At 36.4% G+C, this 22,428-nt stretch overlaps 1 protein-coding gene across 17 annotated transcripts in view; it reads right to left on the bottom strand.

Annotated features, from left to right (window-relative positions):
• Nucleotides 1-22,428, bottom strand: part of ROBO2 (roundabout guidance receptor 2) — a 1,473,778-nt gene that overhangs the window by 6,503 nt on the left and 1,444,847 nt on the right. For 4 of the 17 annotated variants that reach the window (XM_070789313.1, XM_070789256.1, XM_070789463.1 and 1 more), the window contains 4 exons: nucleotides 21,399-21,604; nucleotides 10,771-10,953; nucleotides 8,021-8,194; nucleotides 1,316-1,588 (listed from right to left, as the gene is read on the bottom strand). In XM_070789313.1, coding sequence (XP_070645414.1) covers nucleotides 1,316-1,588; nucleotides 8,021-8,194; nucleotides 10,771-10,953; nucleotides 21,399-21,604 — 836 coding nt within the window. Of the gene's footprint in view, nucleotides 1-1,315; nucleotides 1,589-8,020; nucleotides 8,195-10,770; nucleotides 10,954-19,279; nucleotides 20,444-21,398; nucleotides 21,605-22,428 lie in introns of those variants that run through there. The other 13 variants (XM_070789516.1, XM_070789548.1, XM_070789667.1 and 10 more) reach the window with 5 other exon arrangements.

Here is a 22,428-nt window from a genome sequence, read left to right as displayed (position 1 = left end):
AAGAACACTGGAGTGGGTTGCCATTTCCTTCTCCAATGCATGAAAGTGAAAAGTGAAAGGGAAGTCGCTCAGTCATGTCTGACTCTTAGCGACCCTGTGGACTGCAGCCTACCAGGCTCCTCTGTCCATGGGATTTTCGAGGCAAGAGTACTGGAGTGGGGTGCCATTGCCTTTCCTAAATACTTAATACTTTGAAATGCTACTGTTTCTCTCTCTCTTTTTCCTCTTTCTTCTTTCATTTATCCCCCATCTCTCTTCCTCTCCACCCCTGTGTTTCTTCTCTCTTTCCAGGTATGAGTTATCAAAAACATGCTAACTGGATTTAGCATTTCTCTTCTTAGATAGCTTTAATGACAAGGATCACACGATTTTTCTTTTGCAGCCTTAATGATGTAAGCTTCCTAAATGTTCCATTAAATCTAGATATTAATATTATCATCTTTTGGCTTTTTCCTAACTATATTTCAAGCTAAAACTTTAAGCACCAAGTTGTGACAAAATATAATTATTGAAAATGCATGAGTAGAGGACATATCCAGAAAAGACTGAGTCCAAATAAATAAAAGAATGTGTAAGGAAACTTTCATGTGTGTGCGTGTATGTAAGGTTTAATACTCAATGAATTCTGAAATAAGAAGAGATGTTGCAGAAATGATTTCTATAACTGGTTAAATGTACCTCCACCAAAAAAAAAAAAAAATCCAACTGCAAATGATGAAACTTATTTTGTGACATTTCCAGCAAGCTTGATTTATAAGCAAAAACATTTCCCATTGAAGTGCTAATAATCAACTCAATTTAATCAGTTGGAAAAGTGCAGGTGCCAGTTTAACCTTTTCTAATATGAGAATTCTGTGATTGTCTGTTTACTTGCAACTTTGTTATTTCCATTAATTTACTAATTTGACTGAAGTGAGTTCTCTAAAAATGACTAGTTACTTCAGTCAAAATGGACAAATTGGTTGAAGCAGAGATTCAACTGATACTAAAGATGAAGTTTAGTGGTCTTAAAAGTACTCAATACTAACAAAAATGGCAAAAAAAAAAAAAAAATCAAATGGTTTCCTGAGCATTACCGATGAAGCCGGGATGTGTCTTGGGCTCAAAGACCCTATGCAGAGGTTAACTTGAGGAAGGACCCCTACTGGACTCAGCCTTAAGGGATGCGCAGGTGAGCTTTGCTGTGAATTCCAACTTCAATTAGTGATTCAAGGCAAATTCATTTCAGATGCCCTTAAACAACTGGCATTTCCAAAATACCTGGTAGAAAAAAAAGGTCAAAGTCCACACTTTCTTGGGACTGTGCAGAACACACCTGGTCCGACACCTTGTTTGTGGAGGGCTTTCCGTATGTCTTCTGGGCGTTCAGTGGAGTTTATCCATTCCTGGGTTTGTCGCTGCCACTCTAGGGATGTTTTAGCTGGACAATCCAAAGAGCTCTTTGTGTCTTCTAAGTTGGCTGCTTGCTGTCTCTCCAGAGAGCTTCCTTTTCTCTCTGTTGAATTTTCCACGTTACCAGCATGCTGGCTCGAGCCTATCTGCTGCCTTAAACCCTGACCTGGAGGGGGATCTGGTGGTGGTGGAAGATCTAAAAATTTTGAATAATGTTTAGAATAAACTAAAATGTAATAAAAAAAAATACAGGTTTTAATTCAAGATGAAGAAAAAAGAAAAACGTAGCCCTCCTAAAGGTATCACCCATACAAAATAAATTTTGGAGAGGAAAGTTCAGTTATTTATTTCTGAAATGGATATTATTGATCTCTTTGCTATCTTTTGATCACAGTGCCTTTGAAATAAAATCAACCGATTTTCTCCAACTATTGTACATGGTGAGTGTTTTCCATTGCACATGAAGGCTGATGTTCAAGGTGTAAAGGACAATTTATGATTTCTCCATCTTTAATCCATTCCCCACTGCCACCTCCCTAAAGTAGAATACTAGGACACAAAACAACTAGAAATTCTAGCAGCTGTGTTAATAAAAGACCCTGGAAGAATAAAAGCTGCCCTGTCAATCTCCCTAGGAAATGTTGCCCTCGGGAAATTAAGAACTGTATGCTGTATCATACAAGCATATGACTCCTCTTATTCATGTATGTGGCACATTCAGCAACAGTCAAAGTGTTAAGCTAACATTTATTAAATGCAATTAACATTCTGCCTGACAACCAATTCTAGCTGTTCGTTTCATGAGTTAGCTAATGAGTTACAACTAATATATTATAATCTTCCAATGTATTAATTTTAATAAGTAATAACCAATGTTCAGATTTTAGATAGAATATGCTTCATGGTACTAGAGAAGGCAATGCATCATGAAAAACTGAGATGTAGTGGAATAAATCATTTTTCATAAAAGCGCTTTACATTACATATATGAAAAAAGTTCAAATACCTAGCTAATTTTTCATTTTTCTCTTATTAGCTTGTTAGACCATGACACTTTTATAGTTTAAATGTCTTCAATTGTGAAATCATAGTTGCTTTTTTTCATATTTCTTTAAGTATTATAGTTCTATTATATAATGTATACTGTTATACTAGTCCTACACTAATATTACTTTGCTGAAGATTTTGAGATCTCCTAAACATTCTAACATTCCTTTGGATTATTTCTTCCTCATTTTTCTGGAATGTTGTTGTAAACTTCTTTGTTCATCCTTAGAGTATCAACAGCTATATTATTTGTTCAATTATCAATTTGTTCAAGATCAATTATTATGGACAATATATATACTTGTATCATTAATAGAGGATAATGTATATAACATAGATAATTATTTCCCATGCCATCTTAGCAATGGTGCACTTGTTTCTAATGATATTGTTCATGAAATTCCAAAGGAAAAAGTATAAATTTCTTGTGTACACAAGATAGTTTCTTTAAGGAAGGCTAAGTTGCTCCTTTAAAAGACTTTCTTAGGAAGCTTCATATTCTCCTTTATGAGCAAACTAATATTGACCCTCATTGAACTGACAATGAAAATCTCCTCAGGATTTATTTGGGGAGTTCCTACATTGGCGCAGCATTCCCAGTTCTTATGTACATCATCTTGTTAGATTATGAATTATTAATTATTGAAGGGAACTTGGTTTCTATCTGGGAGAACAGAGTTGCAATTGGAACATTTCTTCCAAAATGAAAAGCTAATCCAATATTGAGAGATCTGTTTGTTGAATAATTCACCAATGAGTTTGGTGCTTCCTCTATACTCAATACTGATTTCCTTCAGTTTGTATTATTATGAATGCAAATTAATTATTTTACGTGAGTTATTGGACTTAAGACTGCCAGTTGGGGGGAAATTATTACATTTGCTTCTAAAATAACATATCTTTGTCATTGATTTTTATTCTCCATCAGAGCAGCTTAATTTTTAAAATGGCCAAAATGGCATCTGCTTATGCTAGCTAAAATTCTGATTACTATTTAATTTAACCTGAAATTATATGGCTACATAATTAAGTAATATCCTTGGAGTTTGTATAGTCTAAGATGAAAGAACACTGAAAGCACATTGAAATAAACAAATTGGAAAAAAGATGAGATTAAGAATGGCTGTGGAAAAAATGAAAGAATGTAATCAAATATGTTTACTTAAATTAAATTTATTATTCATTTCTCTGTTGATTCATTTCAACTAAATCAATTCACCAAAGAGACTCTTACTGGCCTACTGAGAATTTGCAATTGTCAGGCACAACAATCCAGTGATATGTGTGTCATTATTATACTCTTTTTTAGGTAAGAAAAATCGGCATAAAGAAATCAAATATCTCCAGCCTGGGTCTCTCTTTCCATGAACTCCAGATTCATCTTAAAGTAAATCCATATTGGAGAGTTTGGCTTTGATGTTTAGTAAGCATCTCAAATGTCACACCTGGAAAATGAGCTCTAGAATTTCCTGTGCAAAATGTTTCCTCCCTAATGTTCCTCATCTCAATTACTACAAGCTGGTCATAAGACTGGAGTAATCTTTGGATTCCCTGCTTTATACCTTTACTAATTTCATTAACCTGTGGGCTCTGCCTCCGAGTTTAGAATTCAACCTTTCTCATTGCTTCCACCGATTCTAGCTTGGCATGGATGTCAACCACCTATTCCCTACATTACCTATATAGTTTCTGTGTGATTCCACACAGATTCACATTCGGGCTATCTCAATATAGTATCCAGAATGGTTTGTTTTTAAATAAAAACATAAGGAAAATCTGTAACTCCCCTGCCTTATGCACACACTCTCTCTCTCTCTCTCTCTCTCTCTCACACACACACACACACACACACACACATGCGCGTGCACACACCATTACTGTTTTCTCAAAGTAAAGAGCCAATGTCCTTACAGAGGCGTATAGGGTCTTCAGAAAGATGGTCCTCACTTACTTGTCTGACTTCACACTCATTTTGTTGCTCTCTCTGCTTCAGCTACAGTCCATGGGGTCACAGACATGACCGAGTGACTGAGCACACACACTGCTTCAGTCACACTGTTCCTCTTCCTTTTAATTAAATACTTCAGGATTCCACTCACTGTTCTCATTTCCTGGAATGACTTTTCCTCAGATATAAGCATTGCTCTTTCTCTTGTAATCTTCCAATCTTTTCTCAAATGTCATCTTCTTGGTAAGGCCTCCCCTGAGCTCTCTACATTAAAAATATCTCCCCCATGTCTATAGTTCTCAACTTCCTTCCTATGTTTTGTTTTCTCCATGACACCACCATCTTGTATATCCTTATTTTTCACTTTTATATATATGTTGGTCTTTACCTATCTTCCCTCACTAGAATGTAAGCTACAGGAGGCCAGGGATTTTGTCTGTATAGTTCCCACTGTGCCTGTCATTTGGTAGGAGCTTAATAAATATTTGAATGAACAGATTTAGGAATGAATAGATTAATGAATAGAATAATGACTCATTTGCTCAATGGTCAAAGTTATTCCATGGCAGAGCTGGGAAAGAGCCCTTTCTCTGAAGAGACATTAGGATGAGGGGAGGACAGGCTGGAAGGTGACAATTTAGGGAAAAAAGGCTGACAGAGACCTTGCCTCCTTTGTTCAGCATTGGTCAGTGTATTCACTTTAAAGGATATTCTTTGGTTTATGCAAATGGAATAGATGATTTGCACTGAACAATGCCTACTTAGGTGAGCCTTTATCGAAGGGGGAAGAACATTTCTTAATATGTGTGTGGGTTTTTGCAGAGTCTTGGAAGCAGAGACTGATACTGCCTCAATAATAATATTCCTGCTCCAGTGGTTAGTTTGATGCCATGTGACAGAGTTCCTGTCCAAGAAGGAGTGAATGTACCGCCTGTGGGACAAGCCATCATCTCATCTAGTTGCTCACTTGTGCCCAGCTCTTTGAGACTCCACGGTCCACCAGGTTCCTCTGTCCATGGGATTCTCCAAGCAAGAATACTGGAGTGGGTTGCTAGTTCCTTCTCCAGGGGATCTTCCCAACCTAGCATTTGAACCTGGGTCTCCCACATTGCAGGCAGATTCTTCACCATCTGAGTCACTGACTAGCCATAGAACATTCCAGATAATCACTTATGCTCTGTCTTCCCTCACTCAGAAACCAGGAAGGTCCCATCTTGGAAATAACGGGGTATCAATATTTAAGCAAACATCTTTACAACTTCGAGGAGAGCCACCTGACCTTTATAAATCACTGTGTCTGTGAGAAATAAACTCTTACCATGCTAAGCCACTGAGGGGATAGAAGCTGTTTGGTACAGCAGCCATCAATAGTTACCCTGATTAATATATTCATAAACACTGTTGTAAAATCTATAATGCAAAAATTTTACTGTAAAAGATCTGTACATTAAGTGCTACTAAACTTCCCCAAAAGAACAGTTTGATGTTACATACAAATCATATGAACTTATTACTGATGCATGGACTCATACCATATAAAAATTACTGCATAAACATCTGTGGTAAAATAATAGTATTCTTAAAGATGACCTGTAGAGTGCGATCCAAAATAAATCTTCTTTATCATACCTAAAATGTCTTTGGATCAAACACTTGTGAGCCAAAATATGCTTTGCAATATCAGTACTTTCAGAATGTATCTACTAATGACACATAATCCAAAATCTTTTTTGGAATGCTGGTAAATTTGAAAGTTTAGGAATCTATTTGTTTTTTGGAAATATAAGCAATATATCGATCATGCTTTAAACTAGGAGGTAGCTTACTTTAACTAGACATTCTGAAGAAAGCTTGCAAGGAAAATGTTTTAGGGAGAAAGAAAAGAGCTATTTTATTGATTTATATTTTACATCTTCCACATATTCTGGATATGATCTTCAAACATTTTGGAAAAGCCACAAAAAATCCATATAGTGCCTGGATATTTCCCTCTCTCTCTTCATGACAGTCATAGCAGGAAAATCATACAAAATTATTAATGCTGAGATTTGTAATAGAATATCAGTGAGTAGTCCTTTGTACTTAGAAGGAATAAGATCAACACTATAGACTGCTTCAAGTGCTCAACTAATCTTCAGATCACTGGGGGCAGAAAGGAGGTGGTACACATTTTTGCTCACCACAGGATATCCACTTATCTAGAATCAAAATCTTGATTGTACCCTTACCCGTGTATTCCACAGAAACACTTTCCAATGAAAACAAAGGAAGCAGGAAAGATAAGTAAACCTGAAGACTTTTAGACAAGTTATTTTGGGCTTTTAAAGTCTTCTTAGCATTATAAAATGACAAGAGAAAGCACAATGGAGACTGCCAGCTAAAGACCTACCCTCAAACCAATAAAGAGCAAATACTTCCTTTCCAAGGAAGCCTCATCCTGTCCTATAACGCTAAGTCTAAGAGACTGAGATGAGTGCCAAGAACTCAGTTACAGCTTCTCAAAGCTAACTGCATATTAGGTTCTCCAGTGGAGCTTTAAAAATACTTATGGCTGGTTTTCACCCCAGAACAATTAAATCAGAATCTCCAGGGTGTATTTTAAGAGTTCCCCAGATGGTTCTAACGTGCAGCTTGGCTAGGTTCATTCTTTCGATGTTTGGTAGTGCTATCTCAGGAAAAAGTTTGTGTGCTTAGCGGAGACAGTGTAGAGAAGGGGGAAGAAATTTACCTTTTGGTCTGACATTATACTGGGCTCTTTACATATATTATCTTACATATTCCTTAGGATAAAACTTCAGTATAAATACTTTTTTCCCCTTTATTTAAACATATGATAATTAAGTTGAAAACAGAGTTGATGAACTATTCATTATTGAAAAAGGATGTCTTCCAATAATATTTAGGTTCCTGAAACTAGCAGTACGCAAAGACTGGAGGCTGTATATAAGTGAAAAAATTGAAATAAATCAGCAAGCTATGGGCCAAAGTAAGCCATTGTCTGTTTTGTCAATGAAGTTTTATTGGAAATCAGTTATATCCATTCATTTACGTTTTTCTATAGCTGCATAGACACTACAATGGTAGTGTTAAGTAGTCTTGATAGAGATTGTTTGGCTTGGCTAAAGCCAAATCTATTTACTATCTGGACTTCTCAGAAAAAGTTTACTGACCCATCAACCAGATAGTCTATTAGCCCCGACATTCATGAAATTTAAAAATTCATAAACTGGAAATCACAGTCTTTTTCAAACGTGATTCCATCTAAGATATCTTAATTCAGCTTCAAAAACGATTTGACAACAAGGCGACTGCACATGCTACTTATGTTTTCTTCCTTAATCTTAAAAAGGAATGGTCGTTGGAAAGCACTAATGGAAAAATGCCAGACCAGCAGAAAAATCAACATTGTCAAGCAGGATGGCATATATTTCTTGGGGTTGGATAATTAGGAATAAATCCAGATTGTTCAAGAAAAGGGGGTGTTTTATTGAAACAAGACCACACTGCCAGGTGTTCAGCCTGGTCACATAACAAGGTGATACCTGATCTACCATCGTGTCTTGAAGCTAAGTTAATGACTTCACAGTACATGTCTCTTCAGTTAGGAGACCAGAGAGAAGAAAACAAACCTACCATCTGTCATTCCTTCCCTTCGGTGAGGCAATGCTGGTTGCGGGTCCACTCGCCCGCCCTTGTGTTTTTTAGTGGGCCGAGGCCTCTGACTTTGACTCAGGGCTGCACTGGTGTTACTGTCCGTAGAAAATGGGCTGGTTGGTCGAGGTCTTTGAGAGGAGGTAAAGGCTTTACCTAGAAAGTAAACAAAGGGAACGAGATATAGAGAATGTTATTATAAGAGACTGATTCTGTCTTGTATTTCTGCTCTAAGACTAACTTCTAAAGCTGCCTGGAGATGTCATTTGAAGATACAAAATACTGGTCCATCTCCATAGAAAAAAATATGCCCTCTTGCATTTTTTGGGTCCAGTTTTTATAACCAATATACTACCCACTGAAAAATGCAAACAAATGAATATGAAACAAGTCCACCACCAATCAATATTCCTTGATTGTATTTTTATTTAACCTTGGCAATCTTAGTGACATTTTCATAGATACATGCAAATTTGTGCAGCTTTTACTCCTTAAAATTAAGAAAGCTTTTTCTGAAGTGAATTATGTACTGTCTTGTTTAATCAAATTTCACCCTTGGAATCTTACGAACTTTCTTTGAGCACAGAAACATTTCCTTTAGTAATTACATTTTAAATTTTACATGAAAGGTCTGCTCAGACACATATATTAAATTGACCTTACCACCCATACACATACACAATGAATTCTACTTCTTTTAGCAGAAACTCAATAACATTAGTGTATAGTATAGGATAAATAGCAGTTTAAAATCACCTTGTAAAATCACCAAAGTGCAATAGGTGTTTTCTGATGAATAGTACTCTATCTGAGCAGACTCCAAATTCTTATTGAAAAATGAAATGTGCTATGTCCTTTTCTTGTAGCTTAGTGTAATATGTCGGGAAATATATTGTGGCAAAAGGTTAACTAATAAATTTTCAACATCTTAGGGGTTTAATAATATGTTTATTATGGCCTGAGAAGGTTTATGTACATATATTTATTTTCTTGTGCATGTTTTCATTTCATTCAAAATTATTGTATGTAGTTACGTTTTAAGTCAATGTGACATGATACTGCCTAATGTTTTATTAGCTATTAGCATACATGCAAGAAATGTACTTATGCCTTCTAATTTATTAGTTTCCTCTCACTTTCTACTGCTCTGTTTAGAGCTATGCCACAGAAAGCACTCAGGCAACATAAAGTTTCTAACTTAGGCCTTATAAAGCAAGAAAACTCAAATAACTGTTACAGTACAACATATTTTAGTTCAGATGCTATATGAAAAATAAACCTCTGCAATGCCTGGGGAATCTTCCTTACTTTGTAGATACCTAGTGCATACTCAAAAGAGATAGTATAATGTTATATGGTGGTATAATTCAAAGAAAGTTCCCAAGACTCATTTTTATAACCTGAGAGTTTAGTGAAGGGTCAAAGTCATTTATCTTTACCTTACTATTTGAATACTATTAAGATTTCAAAAATGCATGTAGCATGTCATTAGTTTGTTTTGTAAGGCAGCTCAGTTTAATTCTTATACCAGAGTTTTCTGCTATGTGCATTTAAGACGTACACATAGTCATGTATTAATAACAGGATCATGCCAAAGCTATTTTGTTCAGTAAAACAAATGATTACAAAATTTCTGATCTATTAATATAGTGAATCACATATTTATTTTCGAGTTAATAATAAAAATCCTATAAAATTACATAATTGGTCTTTTATATTATTATTATTTATTATTTTCAGAAACCCAAATTAAATTGTGCTACAGAAAAATACACAAGTAATCATCATTTTATTCAACTGGCAAATGCAGTGGGTCTATTTTTCATTAGCATCCTTTAAAACAAATAATAAATTATTGGATTAAAATCTTAACAGCCAAACAACTACTAAGACCATCAGCCATTTGAACTGTTAGACTGTTCAGACCCATTCCCTCAGACCCATTCCCCCCATGCTGAGAAAGCCTTCCCAGAAAATGCATTTGCAGAAAGAAACGGGGCAAAGGAAAGTAATGGAGATAAAAGCTGAATAATGTTAATCACTGGGTACATTATTGATTGTGTGAGAATTTTGCAAAGTGTGAGTTATTGAAAATTTAATGGCAATCTTAGTTGCAGCTTGGCTATAATAGAAGAAGGAAGCAGATTCCAGTTAATCAGTAGAGCTTAGAAGGGAAAGGGGAATAAAGGATGGAAGGCTGTGAAAGTTAAAAGTGAAAGTGAAAGTTGTGTCCTACTCTTTGTGACCCCATGGACTATACAGTCCATGGAATTCTCCAGGCCGGAATACTGGAGTGGGTAGCCTTTCCCCTCTCCAGGGGATCTTCCCAACCCAGGGATCAAATCCAGGTTTCCCACATTGCAGGAAGATTCTTTACCAGCTGAGCCACAAGGGAAGCCCAAGAATACTGGAGTGGGTAGCCTATCCCTTCTCCAGGGGAATCTTCCCAACCCAGGAATCGCATGAGGGTCTCCTGCATTGCAGGCAGATTCTTTACCAACTGAGCTATCCAGGAAGCCCTGGAAGGTGGTGAGTAGGAGCTTATTCTTAGCTCTGCAAGGGGAGTATCAGAAGAGAGTTCTGGTAATAACTGAGCATTCAGACTGTGTCCATGCAGATTAAAGAAAGCCCTGCAGTCAGACGCACTGAGAAGAAAGAACAGGAGGTCAATAGCTCATTGTTCAAGGAAAAGATTCTCTCATGCAAAGAGTGTTGACTCAGAGTCTACCAACCTGTTCTTGTAAGGCTGGTTCCATCCAGCCTAAAACCAGCTTTATCTGCTGCTGCCACCAGTGCTTGTGCAAAACTGCCGCTGGCAAAGATGGAACCATCTGAGGAGCTACCTATGCTAGATCTATGACTAGAAAACTTACGATCCTCATCAGATGCAGAGCCCCATCCATTTACCATTGAACCTAAAAACAAATGTAGTTGTCTAGTGAGTCGTAGGTATTGAACAGCTCATTGGCTTGTACACACTATACTAATGAACAAGTAGGATTCCTCCACTCCTCGCTCTTCCTGGAGGTAAACCTGGTTTCATCCAGATTTCTTCAGCCATGCGCAAACATCATCCACTTTTTAAACATTTCCAGTACAGAAGAATTAAGCTCACTTAAAACCTGCATCTGTTTGCAACCCTTGAATAAGACGTTTCCTATGACTCCATTCTGATGTTTTTCAAATTGCTACACAATTATTTTCTAAAAGAGAATTGCTATGTATATTCTAAGGCCTAGAATTCAAAGAATAACACTTTTATTGAAATAAAGTATAGCATATTTAAAGTCAACTTATCAAGAACTCATTTGAACAAATAGTGTGAATATATTTTGAATTTAATGTAGACTAGTGATAATTTTAGTGAAATGTACACTTGCTTACTGCAGAAGGGCTAGAATTATTTTCAGATTTTCAAATAAAAATTTGATTACTCAGGGAATAATAAAAACTAATAATAAACGTGCATAAATAATATCAGAACAAATAGAATATAACAAAATATTTCTTTTCGTAAAGTTGTTATTTTCAAAGCTCAGTATGATTTCTTTGTTTTGCAATTACTTAAAGAGCTCTAGTTTTCTCTTTAATACTAATCTCCATTTTAGAAAATTAAACATTATAAAGAAAACCACTGACATTAATATGGATTTTTCTACAAAGTGCAAAATGGCAACAGAGGGAAAGAATCATAGCTTTATGTGTAAAGAGTTGCAAAACACAGGCTACTAAGAAATGATACTTAATTTTAGCAAGTCATTTACACTTGTATCCTTTTTTATAGACCAAAGCACACTGAGACCGTACTCAATTGCTTAATAAAATTAATATTACAATATTTCAGTTGATGTACAATTAATATATGATACAATAAAGATACCAAGTGTTGCTTATCCCAAATTTTTAAAAAGAGACTTAAGTGCCATAGTCTTAGTCTCTTTTATGTGAGTATGTATTTAATTTATTTAGAAATATTAACTAAGTTAATATTAGTTCATAGTATTAACTAATTAACTAAATTAGTTATTTACTAAATTAGTTAATATTAACTAATATTAACTTAGTATTTCTAAATAAACCAAATACATATTCACATAAAAGAGACTAAGACTATGGCGTTTAAGTGCCATAGATTTTTCCCCCTTTTTCTCTAACAGTTAAGAGACAACAGTATAATGTTGCCGTGATAAAGTCTTTGTACCTTTAGCTGAGGTGCCAGGATGCAATAACATGGGTTCATGCACTTTCAAGACACAGAAAGCAGAAAGCAGAGGGGTTAGAAGGATCAGAGAAGTTAAAAGGGTGTTAAGTGTAGCAGGGAAAGATAGAGTTTTGATTCTATTTGCCAAAAGCACTTAGATGCACTTTTTCCTTTCCAAACAAATTCCCTAGACACAGGCCACTGCAAGGAAGCCAAGATAACACCAGCAATAGAGCCTCCTCTGAGAGAACTGTTTCTGAGTTAATCATCACAAGTCAAGGACCAACAGCCTAAATTGAAAGGAGAAATGATGCAATCAACTTTGCAATATAATGCTAGAGTAGGTAAGAAAAAACCAAAGTGATTCAACCAGTGATCACAAAAGAACATGAAACCCTAGAACTGAGGATATTTTCAAAACATAGGAAAACTCAGTCCTGGTCCTTCCTATGTCCTATTTTCAGTATTTCTAAATGTCTGCTGAATATCTGCAAATAAATCTGTGCCAACTAACTGAAACTCACTCTCCAAACAACCATCTCCTTTTCTATATCTCCAGTTTCATTCCTGATTTCCTTCTGGTCCCTTCTACCTTCCTCATTGTTGTATGAATCATTCTTTTCTGAAACATTGATCACATAATTCTGTTTGTCCATTCAAAGCCTTACTTAGTTTGTCAATACATATAAACACCAACTGAGGTGTTTGAGATCTGTCAATACCCAGCACAGCCTACCTTTCCAGTCCTATCCCTCTAAAAGCCTGTGCCTCGTTACCTCTCCTGCTTTCTCTCATTCCTTTGACACATCTCTAGATTGCTACTAACTCTAGTGCCCACCGCCAAACTTTGAAGTCCAAATCATCTCTTTTACCCCCCTGATTCTACTTCATCTTCAACCCTGTCCTAAGAGACTCAATCTCTTTACGTCCTGCGTTCTTTAAACAGTGCGCATACAATAGCATATCGTTATCTCTGAAATGGAGCAGACCGTTTGGTCCTTGTCCCCCATGACCTCTGCCTGCCTTTTGTCTGTGGAAAAACTTTAGCCATAGGATAAGTTTAATCAGAGAAATGAGAAAATGCAAAAACAAAGGAAAACAGACAAAGGAAATCAAATAGTAATAGTTTAGTCATTAAGCATATTCAAGGACATTTAGTTCCTTTCAAGGGCTATAGATAACATCCTGAGTCATATCCTGTGAGCTGTCTTATAGATTCTGAACCCCCAGAATCTATAACCCCCACAAGGTGAAGAAGTTCACTACACGATGACCAGGCTGTAGCGAGGACATAAGCTGCCACAGTTCTAAGAACTGGCCTCAAGAAATGGGAACCAACTGACCCTGGAACTGAAAAGTAACTTCTTAAAACAATCAAGATGATGCTGGTCAGACCACTAATGACCAATTTCAAGATGATTGTCAGAGCTGACTGAAACACATGCTGTTTCTGCATGCTGCACCCTCTGACAGCCTATAAAAGGTCTTGCCCACTGATTATCAGTGGTGGGGAGTTGGCCTTTGGACAGGTGCCCACCTTCCTCTCCCCCAACCCTGCCATGCCAGTATGTAAAACAAAGCAAACCTTCCTTTCCACCAACCTGTCTTTTTACTGGCTTTCTGAGTGGCAAACTGGACCCCACTTTTGATTACATCTCTACAAATTGGGCTTCCCAGGTGGTACAGTGGCAAATAATTTGCCTGCCAAAGTAGGAGATGCAAGAGAATCAGGTTCGATCCCTGGGTCAGGAAGATTCCCCTGGAGTAAGAAATGGCAACCCACTCCAGTATTCTTGCCTGGAAAATTCCTTGGACAGAGGAAATGGGGTGGCAAACAGTCGGACATGACTGAGCAACTGAACACACGCTATAAACTAGAATTTGTTGCATATGTTTTCTCTTCCAGACAATGGAACTCTGGAGATCAGGAACTACTTGTTATGCATTTTAATACCTCATGTACAGAGACATTGCACAGTAAAAATTCAATAAACATTTGCATACTGCATTAAATGTCTTCAATAGTTTTATTATTTGGTATAAATTCATATGTGATTTTATTCCATGTGTAATTTCCTAGCCTTGGCCTTATGTTAGTTACAGCCAGAACATACAGTAACTCCAAGAAAATTTATTAAATAAGGAGGATAAGGTCAGTCAACTCTTGTTGATGACTTGGACAATGAGGAAAAAGTGATGTAATGAGTCCTTCATATGATGATTTCCACATACAAATCTGATTTACCCATGATGGAAAGTAGGAAACCTCATCACCCCAAACTAAAAAGGCCCCAGCACCCTCAGCTTAGTATAGCTGAGTTTGCCTTCAAAACGGAGGGCAAGAAGCAAACAAATAAACAGAAGGTTATTGTTACCATATTTCTAAATTCCATATATATGCAGAAGAAAAATTTTTCTGTCCCTCTTTGTTCCTGTTTTTTTGAGATATGGAGTATATATGATACATGCATATATATGTATATACCCATGATATATGGAGTGGGTACATTGTTGCAAATATGTTTAAGGAAAATTGGCAATATATTATGAATAAAAAAGTATATTATATATATTGAATTCCCTCCATATTGTAAAATTGTTAAAATTTAACGATTACTAATGTCACCTCTCTGTCGCCACCATTCTTTCTTTAGATTTAAATAGCAAAGATTATCTGAGGATTTATGTAAACTATTACCAAAAAGAAAAAGGACAATGATTATAAGAAAAGAAAAACAGTGATTCATCAATTAGAAAGTAAGCCATTTTTACTAGTGAAAGTCCACGCATTGCAACAAAGACCCTCTGCAGACAAAAAAAGAGAGAGAGAAAAGTAAGCCCTTTTTTTTACAATTGGTTTTCTTTCATAAATGTAAATATAACCATGAAAATTGAAACCAACACTAGGTAAAACAGCTAAGGTAGAGATTCTTCATAAATTACAAGCGATCCATACCAATCTGACATGTTATAGCCCCAAACATAATCAATACATATTTAAACATCTAATGAAAAATGAATCTGTGTCACATAGCCAGATTTATTTGTGTTTGCATCTTCCATCTTTCCAAATTTCTCAGGTTTCAAAATTGCTGAAAGCCAAAAAAAACTCTCAAATTTATTCAAGCTGTTAAAGAAGAACTGCCGATAGGACATTAAGTTGTTGCTCAAATGTTACTGAGCAGTAAAATACCATGATAGAGTGGCATCTTGCTGGGTCTCCATTACATCTTCAGCACTAAAATTAATTTATGATCAGTCATCAATTCATTTACATGTCATTTTGTGCTAAATCCTTCCTTGCTGATAGATGCTTATCCTTAGACCCATTAAGCTAAAGTGTATGCTTTATAATATGACCCTGCTAATTGTTGCATTACCATTTTTATGAGATACAAAAACTGGCTGTCCCCCATTTTTTTTAGGAAATATTTAATCCATGAATTCTTCCTATTTAGTACAATATATCTATCTGTTAAACACAATCTTCAGCTCTGAGTGTCTTTGAACACATCAATCCAAATACTGACCTCTGCCTAATTGTAGAAAAACATGTCTAATATTTAGAAGCTCTTTCACTCAAACGTATTGAATAATGCAATAGTTCACCTACATTCCTTAGAGAAAGGAATGTATAATATAGACAGAAAGCAAAATAAGAAATTAAAAATATCTCTTCCTTGGGACCTATGACATCTGCTCATTTGATCTACTCAGATAAAAGTGGAATATATGATATTCCTCTTTTATCTATTAACTTTTGAAGTCTGTGTTTAATTTCTTTTTAACTACATCAGAGCTGTGGAGACTGTCTAAGACAGTTATTTAATGATTTTTAGCATTCCCTCTGAAATTTCCCATTGTGAAAATATGTCCCTGAAGTTTTTGCAACAAAAGCAAAGCATCAGGTCATGCTTTTAAGTGGTCAGTTCTTTAAAAGCTGTGTGGTTGAGTAAGGCGGTGGGGCTGTGAGGTTTTGTTTTCAAAATAATCTGCTTTGAGACTTGCAGCAAAAATCTCCAACGACATAAACTACAGTAAGTATAGAACCCTGATTTCCTTTCGACCAACTTATTTACGTAGGGTCTAGCCGTTAAGGAAAGTTTTATTCAAGTCACATCATAGTACTCACTCTCACTCTTATTTTTGTGATCACTGAAGCGGTTAGAATCTTGGCTTCACATTCAGGACATTTTTCTCCTGCCCTTTCTCTTACTGTCTTTTGTTTCTTTATTCCTGTGGTAGTCATTAAATACAGGGAACACTCACCCTTGACTCCCACCATGGAAGTAAAAAAACCAAAAATGTGTATTAAAGGCTTCTCCTATCCTGCTGTCCCCAAGTGGTGGGTTTGGCATTTAGACAGAACTAGTACAAGCATTGGAGAAGGCAATGGCATCCCACTCCAGTGTTCTTGCCTGGAGAATCCCAGGGACAGAGGAGCCTGGTGGGCTGCAGTCAAGGGGTCACCACGAGATGGACACGACTGAGCGACTTCACTTTCACTTTTCACTTTTATGCATTGGAGAAGGAAATGGCAACCCACTCCAGTGTTCTTGCCTGGAGAATCCCAGGGACAGGGGAGCCTGGTGGGCTGCTGTCTCTGGGGTCGCACAGAGTTGGACATGACTGATGCGACTTAGCAGTACAAGCATATTCCTGAAGACTGAAACAATCCTGTATGTTTATTTCTAGGCAAAAAAAGAGTGTGATGTGCTGTAATCAAAACATTTTTCTACTTTACTAAAACCAAATAGGTTTAAACTGAAAGTTAAAAGAAAATAATAAAAATGTGATTCCCTACAAAAAGTGGTGATGAGTTGAATTTTGTTAGCTTGAGTCAGTATAACTGAATATAGAACTAAATGTGAGAAAAACAAATAATAAAAGTTACATCTAAAAACTATAATTTTTGATCTTAAGTTTATAGGGGGTAAAAATTGTTTCCAGAGATAAAATAATACACTGTATTTGTATAAATATATATTTATTGATATATGTATACATGCACAGAAAGCGAGAGAGGAGACCAGGAAATCACTTTCCTCTTGAGATCATGATAATTTGTCTTTATTTATTTATTTTTTTGAGGGGCACTAATTTTGTAATTTATTTGAATTCTTATCACTTTTGTCTTTTTCTTCCCCCGCCCTGGGAAAAGGCATTTTCTTTTTTTGGGGGGATGACCTGGAGGGATGGTACGGGGAGGGAGGTGGGAGTGGGGTTCAGGATGGGGAACACGTGTATGCCTGTGATGGATTCATGTTGATGTGTGGCAGAACCAACACAATATTGTAAAGTAAATAGCCTCCTAAAAAATAAAAAAGCAAAAAAAAAAAAAAGATAATTTGTCTTTAGAGTAAAGCTGATTGATTTTGAATATTTTTCTGCCATTTATCAGGTGGGTGAGCTTAAAAAAGTCTTTAAACCCCTCTGTGCCTCAATTTCCTTATCTATAAAGTGAGAATAAATAAAGGATTATGACAATTAAGTGAGTTAATATATGGTAAAACCTTAGAACAGGGATCAGTGGACTTTTTCTATAAGGTGTGTGTGTATGCTAAGTCGCTTCAGTCATGTCTGACTCTGTACAACCTTATGATCTGTAGCCCGCCAGGCTCCTCTGTCCATGGGATTCCCCAGGCAAGAATACTGAGTGGATTGCCATGCCCTCCTCCAGGGCATCTTCCTGACCCCGGGATCGAACCCACATCTTTTACATCTCCTGCACTGGCAGGCAGGTTCATTACCACTAGTGACACCTGGGAAGTGTTTCTATAAGGTGCTCAAGTCAAGGATTAATCTCTCAGTCATGTCCTAGATACTAAATATTTTAGGCTTTGCTGTCTTCCTCATATGTTTTTTTCTTGTTTACTTAAAACTCTTTTAAAATGTAAGAAAGTTTCTTAGCTCACAAAGCCACTCATACCAAAAACCGCCAACTGTTCAGAAGAGTGCCCTGCACATACTAAGGGTCGTGTATGTGCAAGTTGCTATTATTACTATTATTATCAAACCTAAATTTCTAGCCAAGCAGTTGGAAGGAATAGATTTTCAATAAATATTTGCTGTGGAAGTAAATAAATAACAGATTTTCAAATATATTTTCCATTTCTGAGTATTATGAACTGAATGATAACATCCCCCTAAAATTCATGTTGAAGCTTTAACCCATAATGTTATGGCATTTTGAGGTGGAGCCTTCCGGAGATATTTAAGTTTAGATCAGGTCATGAGGGTGAGGTCATCATGGTATGACTAGGGACCTTAGCAAGCTCTCCTGCCATGTGAGGACATAGCGAGAAGATGGCTTCCTGTAGGAAAAGGGCTCACGCCAGAAACCCAGCCTGCCTGTATCTTGATCTTGGACTTCCCAGCTTTCCAATATTTGCTGTTTAAGCCATCTAGTCTATGATATTTTGTTATAACAAACCAACCAGACTAAGACACCAAAATTATGAGCTATAGAATTACTGATATTTTCCTCTCTTCTTGGCTTTTTCCATCCACGAACCATTATTTCAAACTTTTTAGAGTCCCTCATAAATTCGTTGTTAAGAAAATATCTGAAAATAATATACTTATTTCTTTACAAATATAGGCTCTGTGCCTGGCTAACCACTGATGTTCCTTAATGTGGCAGCTGTTGGAATATAACATATTTCAGAAGTAAAATTATAAATAATTTTACATATAGGCTAATTACTAGCCCATCTCTGTGTTATCATTGGACTTTCCTTTCCGTTGGCTTTAACATTTAAAGACTGGAACATAATTGTTAGTTCTAGTTCACAAAAAAAATGGTCATTATGCTTATGAAAATGAAAATAGAGAATTTAGATGAAAGAAATGATTTACTCACACCACACAGAAATTTAGAACTCAAAGTGACTGACGGTAAAATCAGAATCCTCTCTGTGGGCACTTACCATCTTAAAAACATAAAAACCCAATGGAAATAGTTTCTGTTTTATTGCCCACCTCATTTAGCACCACTAAGCTAGCCTTGAGTGTCTGAAGAAAACATAAACACGTTAGAGCAATAGTCATTAGCACGATGATTTCTACAGCATTTGGTCTGTACATACATTCATCTCAGGGCCATCCCCATGTACACACGTATGTGTATACACATGCTCTGCTACACTCACAATCCTACTTATGCTCATATACACACTCCTACATAGACACACACACACACTTTACACATATTCACAAACCCTACCTAGATTTTCAGACACACACACACTTCTGTACACACACATCATTTTTTTTAAATGTACTTTTATTTTTAACATATTTACTTAAATTACAATTTCATGTTAGAGAGCAGATGAAATCTTTGATCATACCTTCCCCACAAAGTTACTGTAAAGCCAAAAAAAAAGGAAAGAAAAGAGTTCCTACTTGGCTTCTTTGGTGAAGAGTGCAACTTCTTTTACTAAGGAGAAACATTATTCATAGGATAAATTTATCATGAATACATATCTAAACACACTGAGGGTTTTACATGTGGTAGTGATTAAACAGTGACTTCAAGTAGGAAAATAAAAGTTTTTCTTAGCAATAAAAGCTTCCATTTGAAATGAACGTTATATTAGCTTCAAGGGGAAATTCAGACTGTTTTTAACCACAGTCACATTGGATAGCAAAACATATTAGTAGGTGAGTATGTAGAAGTTCAAAATGACATTCTCCTGATTTATAGATATATTTATCCACTTCGACATTATATTTAATAAAAGAACTACATAGGCTATGGCTGACTTTTATCATTGCAATGTTTTTACTGCATTCCTAACTAAGAAGAGTTCAGTATCATTACTGAGATATGCAAAAATATGCAGAATTTTACCCTGAAGGAGATTACGCTAGAAATTCAGGCAAAGGGGCTTAACATAATATTGCACTAATAAGTTAGCTCTCTGCATTCAACGATTTAAACTTTTGCTCTGCCACCTTCAGCTGGATCTGGATTTCAAATCACAGGAGTTCTTAAATCTTAATTAGCTCGGCAAGCAGACAGCCCTCAGGTAAAAAAGAAAACCTGAAAAGTGGAAGTTTGTGCATTACATTGTGTAATTCAGGAAGTCATGCAGGGAAAACATGTCGGTACCCATGCTTCTTCATCACTGTCATAAGGTAGTTCCCACCAGTTTTTCTGAACTGTAACATGCAGTGTAAAATCAGTCCGAATTAAGAAGCTGTTGGAATAAAAAATGAATTAAATGGAACTGTGGTAAAAGGCCTCCAGGAATGAAGGGTGTCATGAAGGTAAATACAGAAATGGGTAGGTTTACTGAAGAACCCAATGATATACAGAGGCAAGCATTTGTAGCAGGTATGTCTTTATAGTCAGGTAAAAGGCCCCTGTGTGTGTGTATCAAAGAATGGACATTTACTTGACTAAAAGGACCAAACTTTTACTTTTCTCTATAGTCACCGTGAAAACACTAGGATTTAAGTTTTTTTTTCAATACCATTTGATAAATTTACATCCTTGGATATAGGATGCAATCCTGGGATCATCCTAGGGGAATACCAGTTGCAGCCTTACACTTGGTGAAGGAGGCCAGAGAAAGGCAAAGGGGTAAACTTCAAAAATAACTGTATTTCTTGGAAGAGCAGCAATTTTTGGATCAACAATATGAAATGCATAAATTTATAGTTTATCTTGCTTTCCATCTTCCCCACTCTAAAAATAATACCTGTGCAACCTTTAAGAGGCTTATTCTGAAGACTTGGTTATTTTCATCAGTGAATGATTTTACAGAGTGAAATACTAAGAAGCGTTTTAAGATTGTATTCTCTTCATACATTGCTCCTGATATACAAAATATATCATTTCTAAAAGTCAAGGTTTTTATGTAATAGACTTGGTTCCCCAGTAGAATGAACTTTTCATGAAAGCCGTGTATATAATTGAGTTTTCTTTCATGTCTTTAAAGCTTTTTAAAATTCATGAATTTTCTTATCATTTTGCAGCAAAGCAAAAGTATTTCCAAATCCTTTTTGAATTTTGTGTTTAATATTAACATATTAAAAATGTCACCGAAATAGATGGAGTGGAATAAATCTTACATAAGAAAGTATTTGATTTTCGAGGCATTTTTCATGTGACAAATGGGTCAGTTATTCCTATAAAATCAGTTCCGTTACCTGTCACAGAGCTCTCTAGATTGTCCGTACTGGATCCAGGTGTCTGCTCTAGCGCTCGCAGGGGTCTGGGGATTTCTAAAGCTTCCTCTTCATCATCAGCATCGTCGTCTGGAACATCTGTTTCTAAATCGGAAATCAAGGCTCCAGACATGTAACCTAACGGTGGAACCGGGGGCTGCGGAGGTTGATTATTGCTTTGAACATGCCTGGGATTCAAATGGGAAGAAAAAAAAGAAGAATGGATTAGCATTCCACAAAATTGTAATTAGAATTAAACAGCATGCGATGGTAACTCATTTTGTCTTCTCACTTTCCTTTAACTAATTTTGGAGCTTACTGTGCTGTTTTTACATTTCAGCAGAGACAATGAGCTATGCCTATATGACTTGCCAAAACCATAACAACAATATATATCAGCACATTCTTCTATGGGTATTTATGGGATGATACACAGAGAAAAAGCACAGTCCCAGCATTTTTTTTTTGTTGTTGTTCAAATAAATCACACAAGAGAAAAGGAATATTCATCACAAATATTTATTTAAATCTGATTTTTTTTTGTTTTTGTCCAAAAAGAACATAATTATGTTCCCGGTTTCCTGTGGAAGTTCTACTAAGCCTGTGTAACCCATGTCACCTGCTGACCCTTATGAAGAAAAGACATCACATGAAAACCGAATGCAAACACCCTCTCCCTCCAACCAGCCCATTCCCTGCTCTACCAGGCTTCTTCCTGCATGATCTTCCAAGAATCAGGCTGGCAGTTGTTTCCACTTTAATCTAGTGTAGGGGAGGAATGGCTACTTTGTATCCTGGCTACTTATTTTTGCATCTGTTTTACCCTGCTGCTGCAGTTAAGTCGCTTCAGTTGGGACTGACTCTGTGCGTCCCTATGGACTGTAGCTGGCCAGGCTCCTCTGTCCATGGGATTCTCCAGGCAAGAATACTAGAGTGGGTTGTCATGCCCTCCCCCAGGGGATCTTCCCAACCCAGGGATGGAACCCACATCTTTTATGTCTCCTGCATTGGC

This window comes from Bos indicus, chromosome 1 (genome assembly GCF_029378745.1).
Source record: "Bos indicus isolate NIAB-ARS_2022 breed Sahiwal x Tharparkar chromosome 1, NIAB-ARS_B.indTharparkar_mat_pri_1.0, whole genome shotgun sequence".
In the NCBI taxonomy this organism is placed as follows: Eukaryota; Metazoa; Chordata; class Mammalia; order Artiodactyla; family Bovidae; genus Bos; species Bos indicus.
The sequence above is the reverse complement of the archived record's forward strand: the minus strand, read 5'-3'. Positions and strand labels throughout refer to the sequence as shown.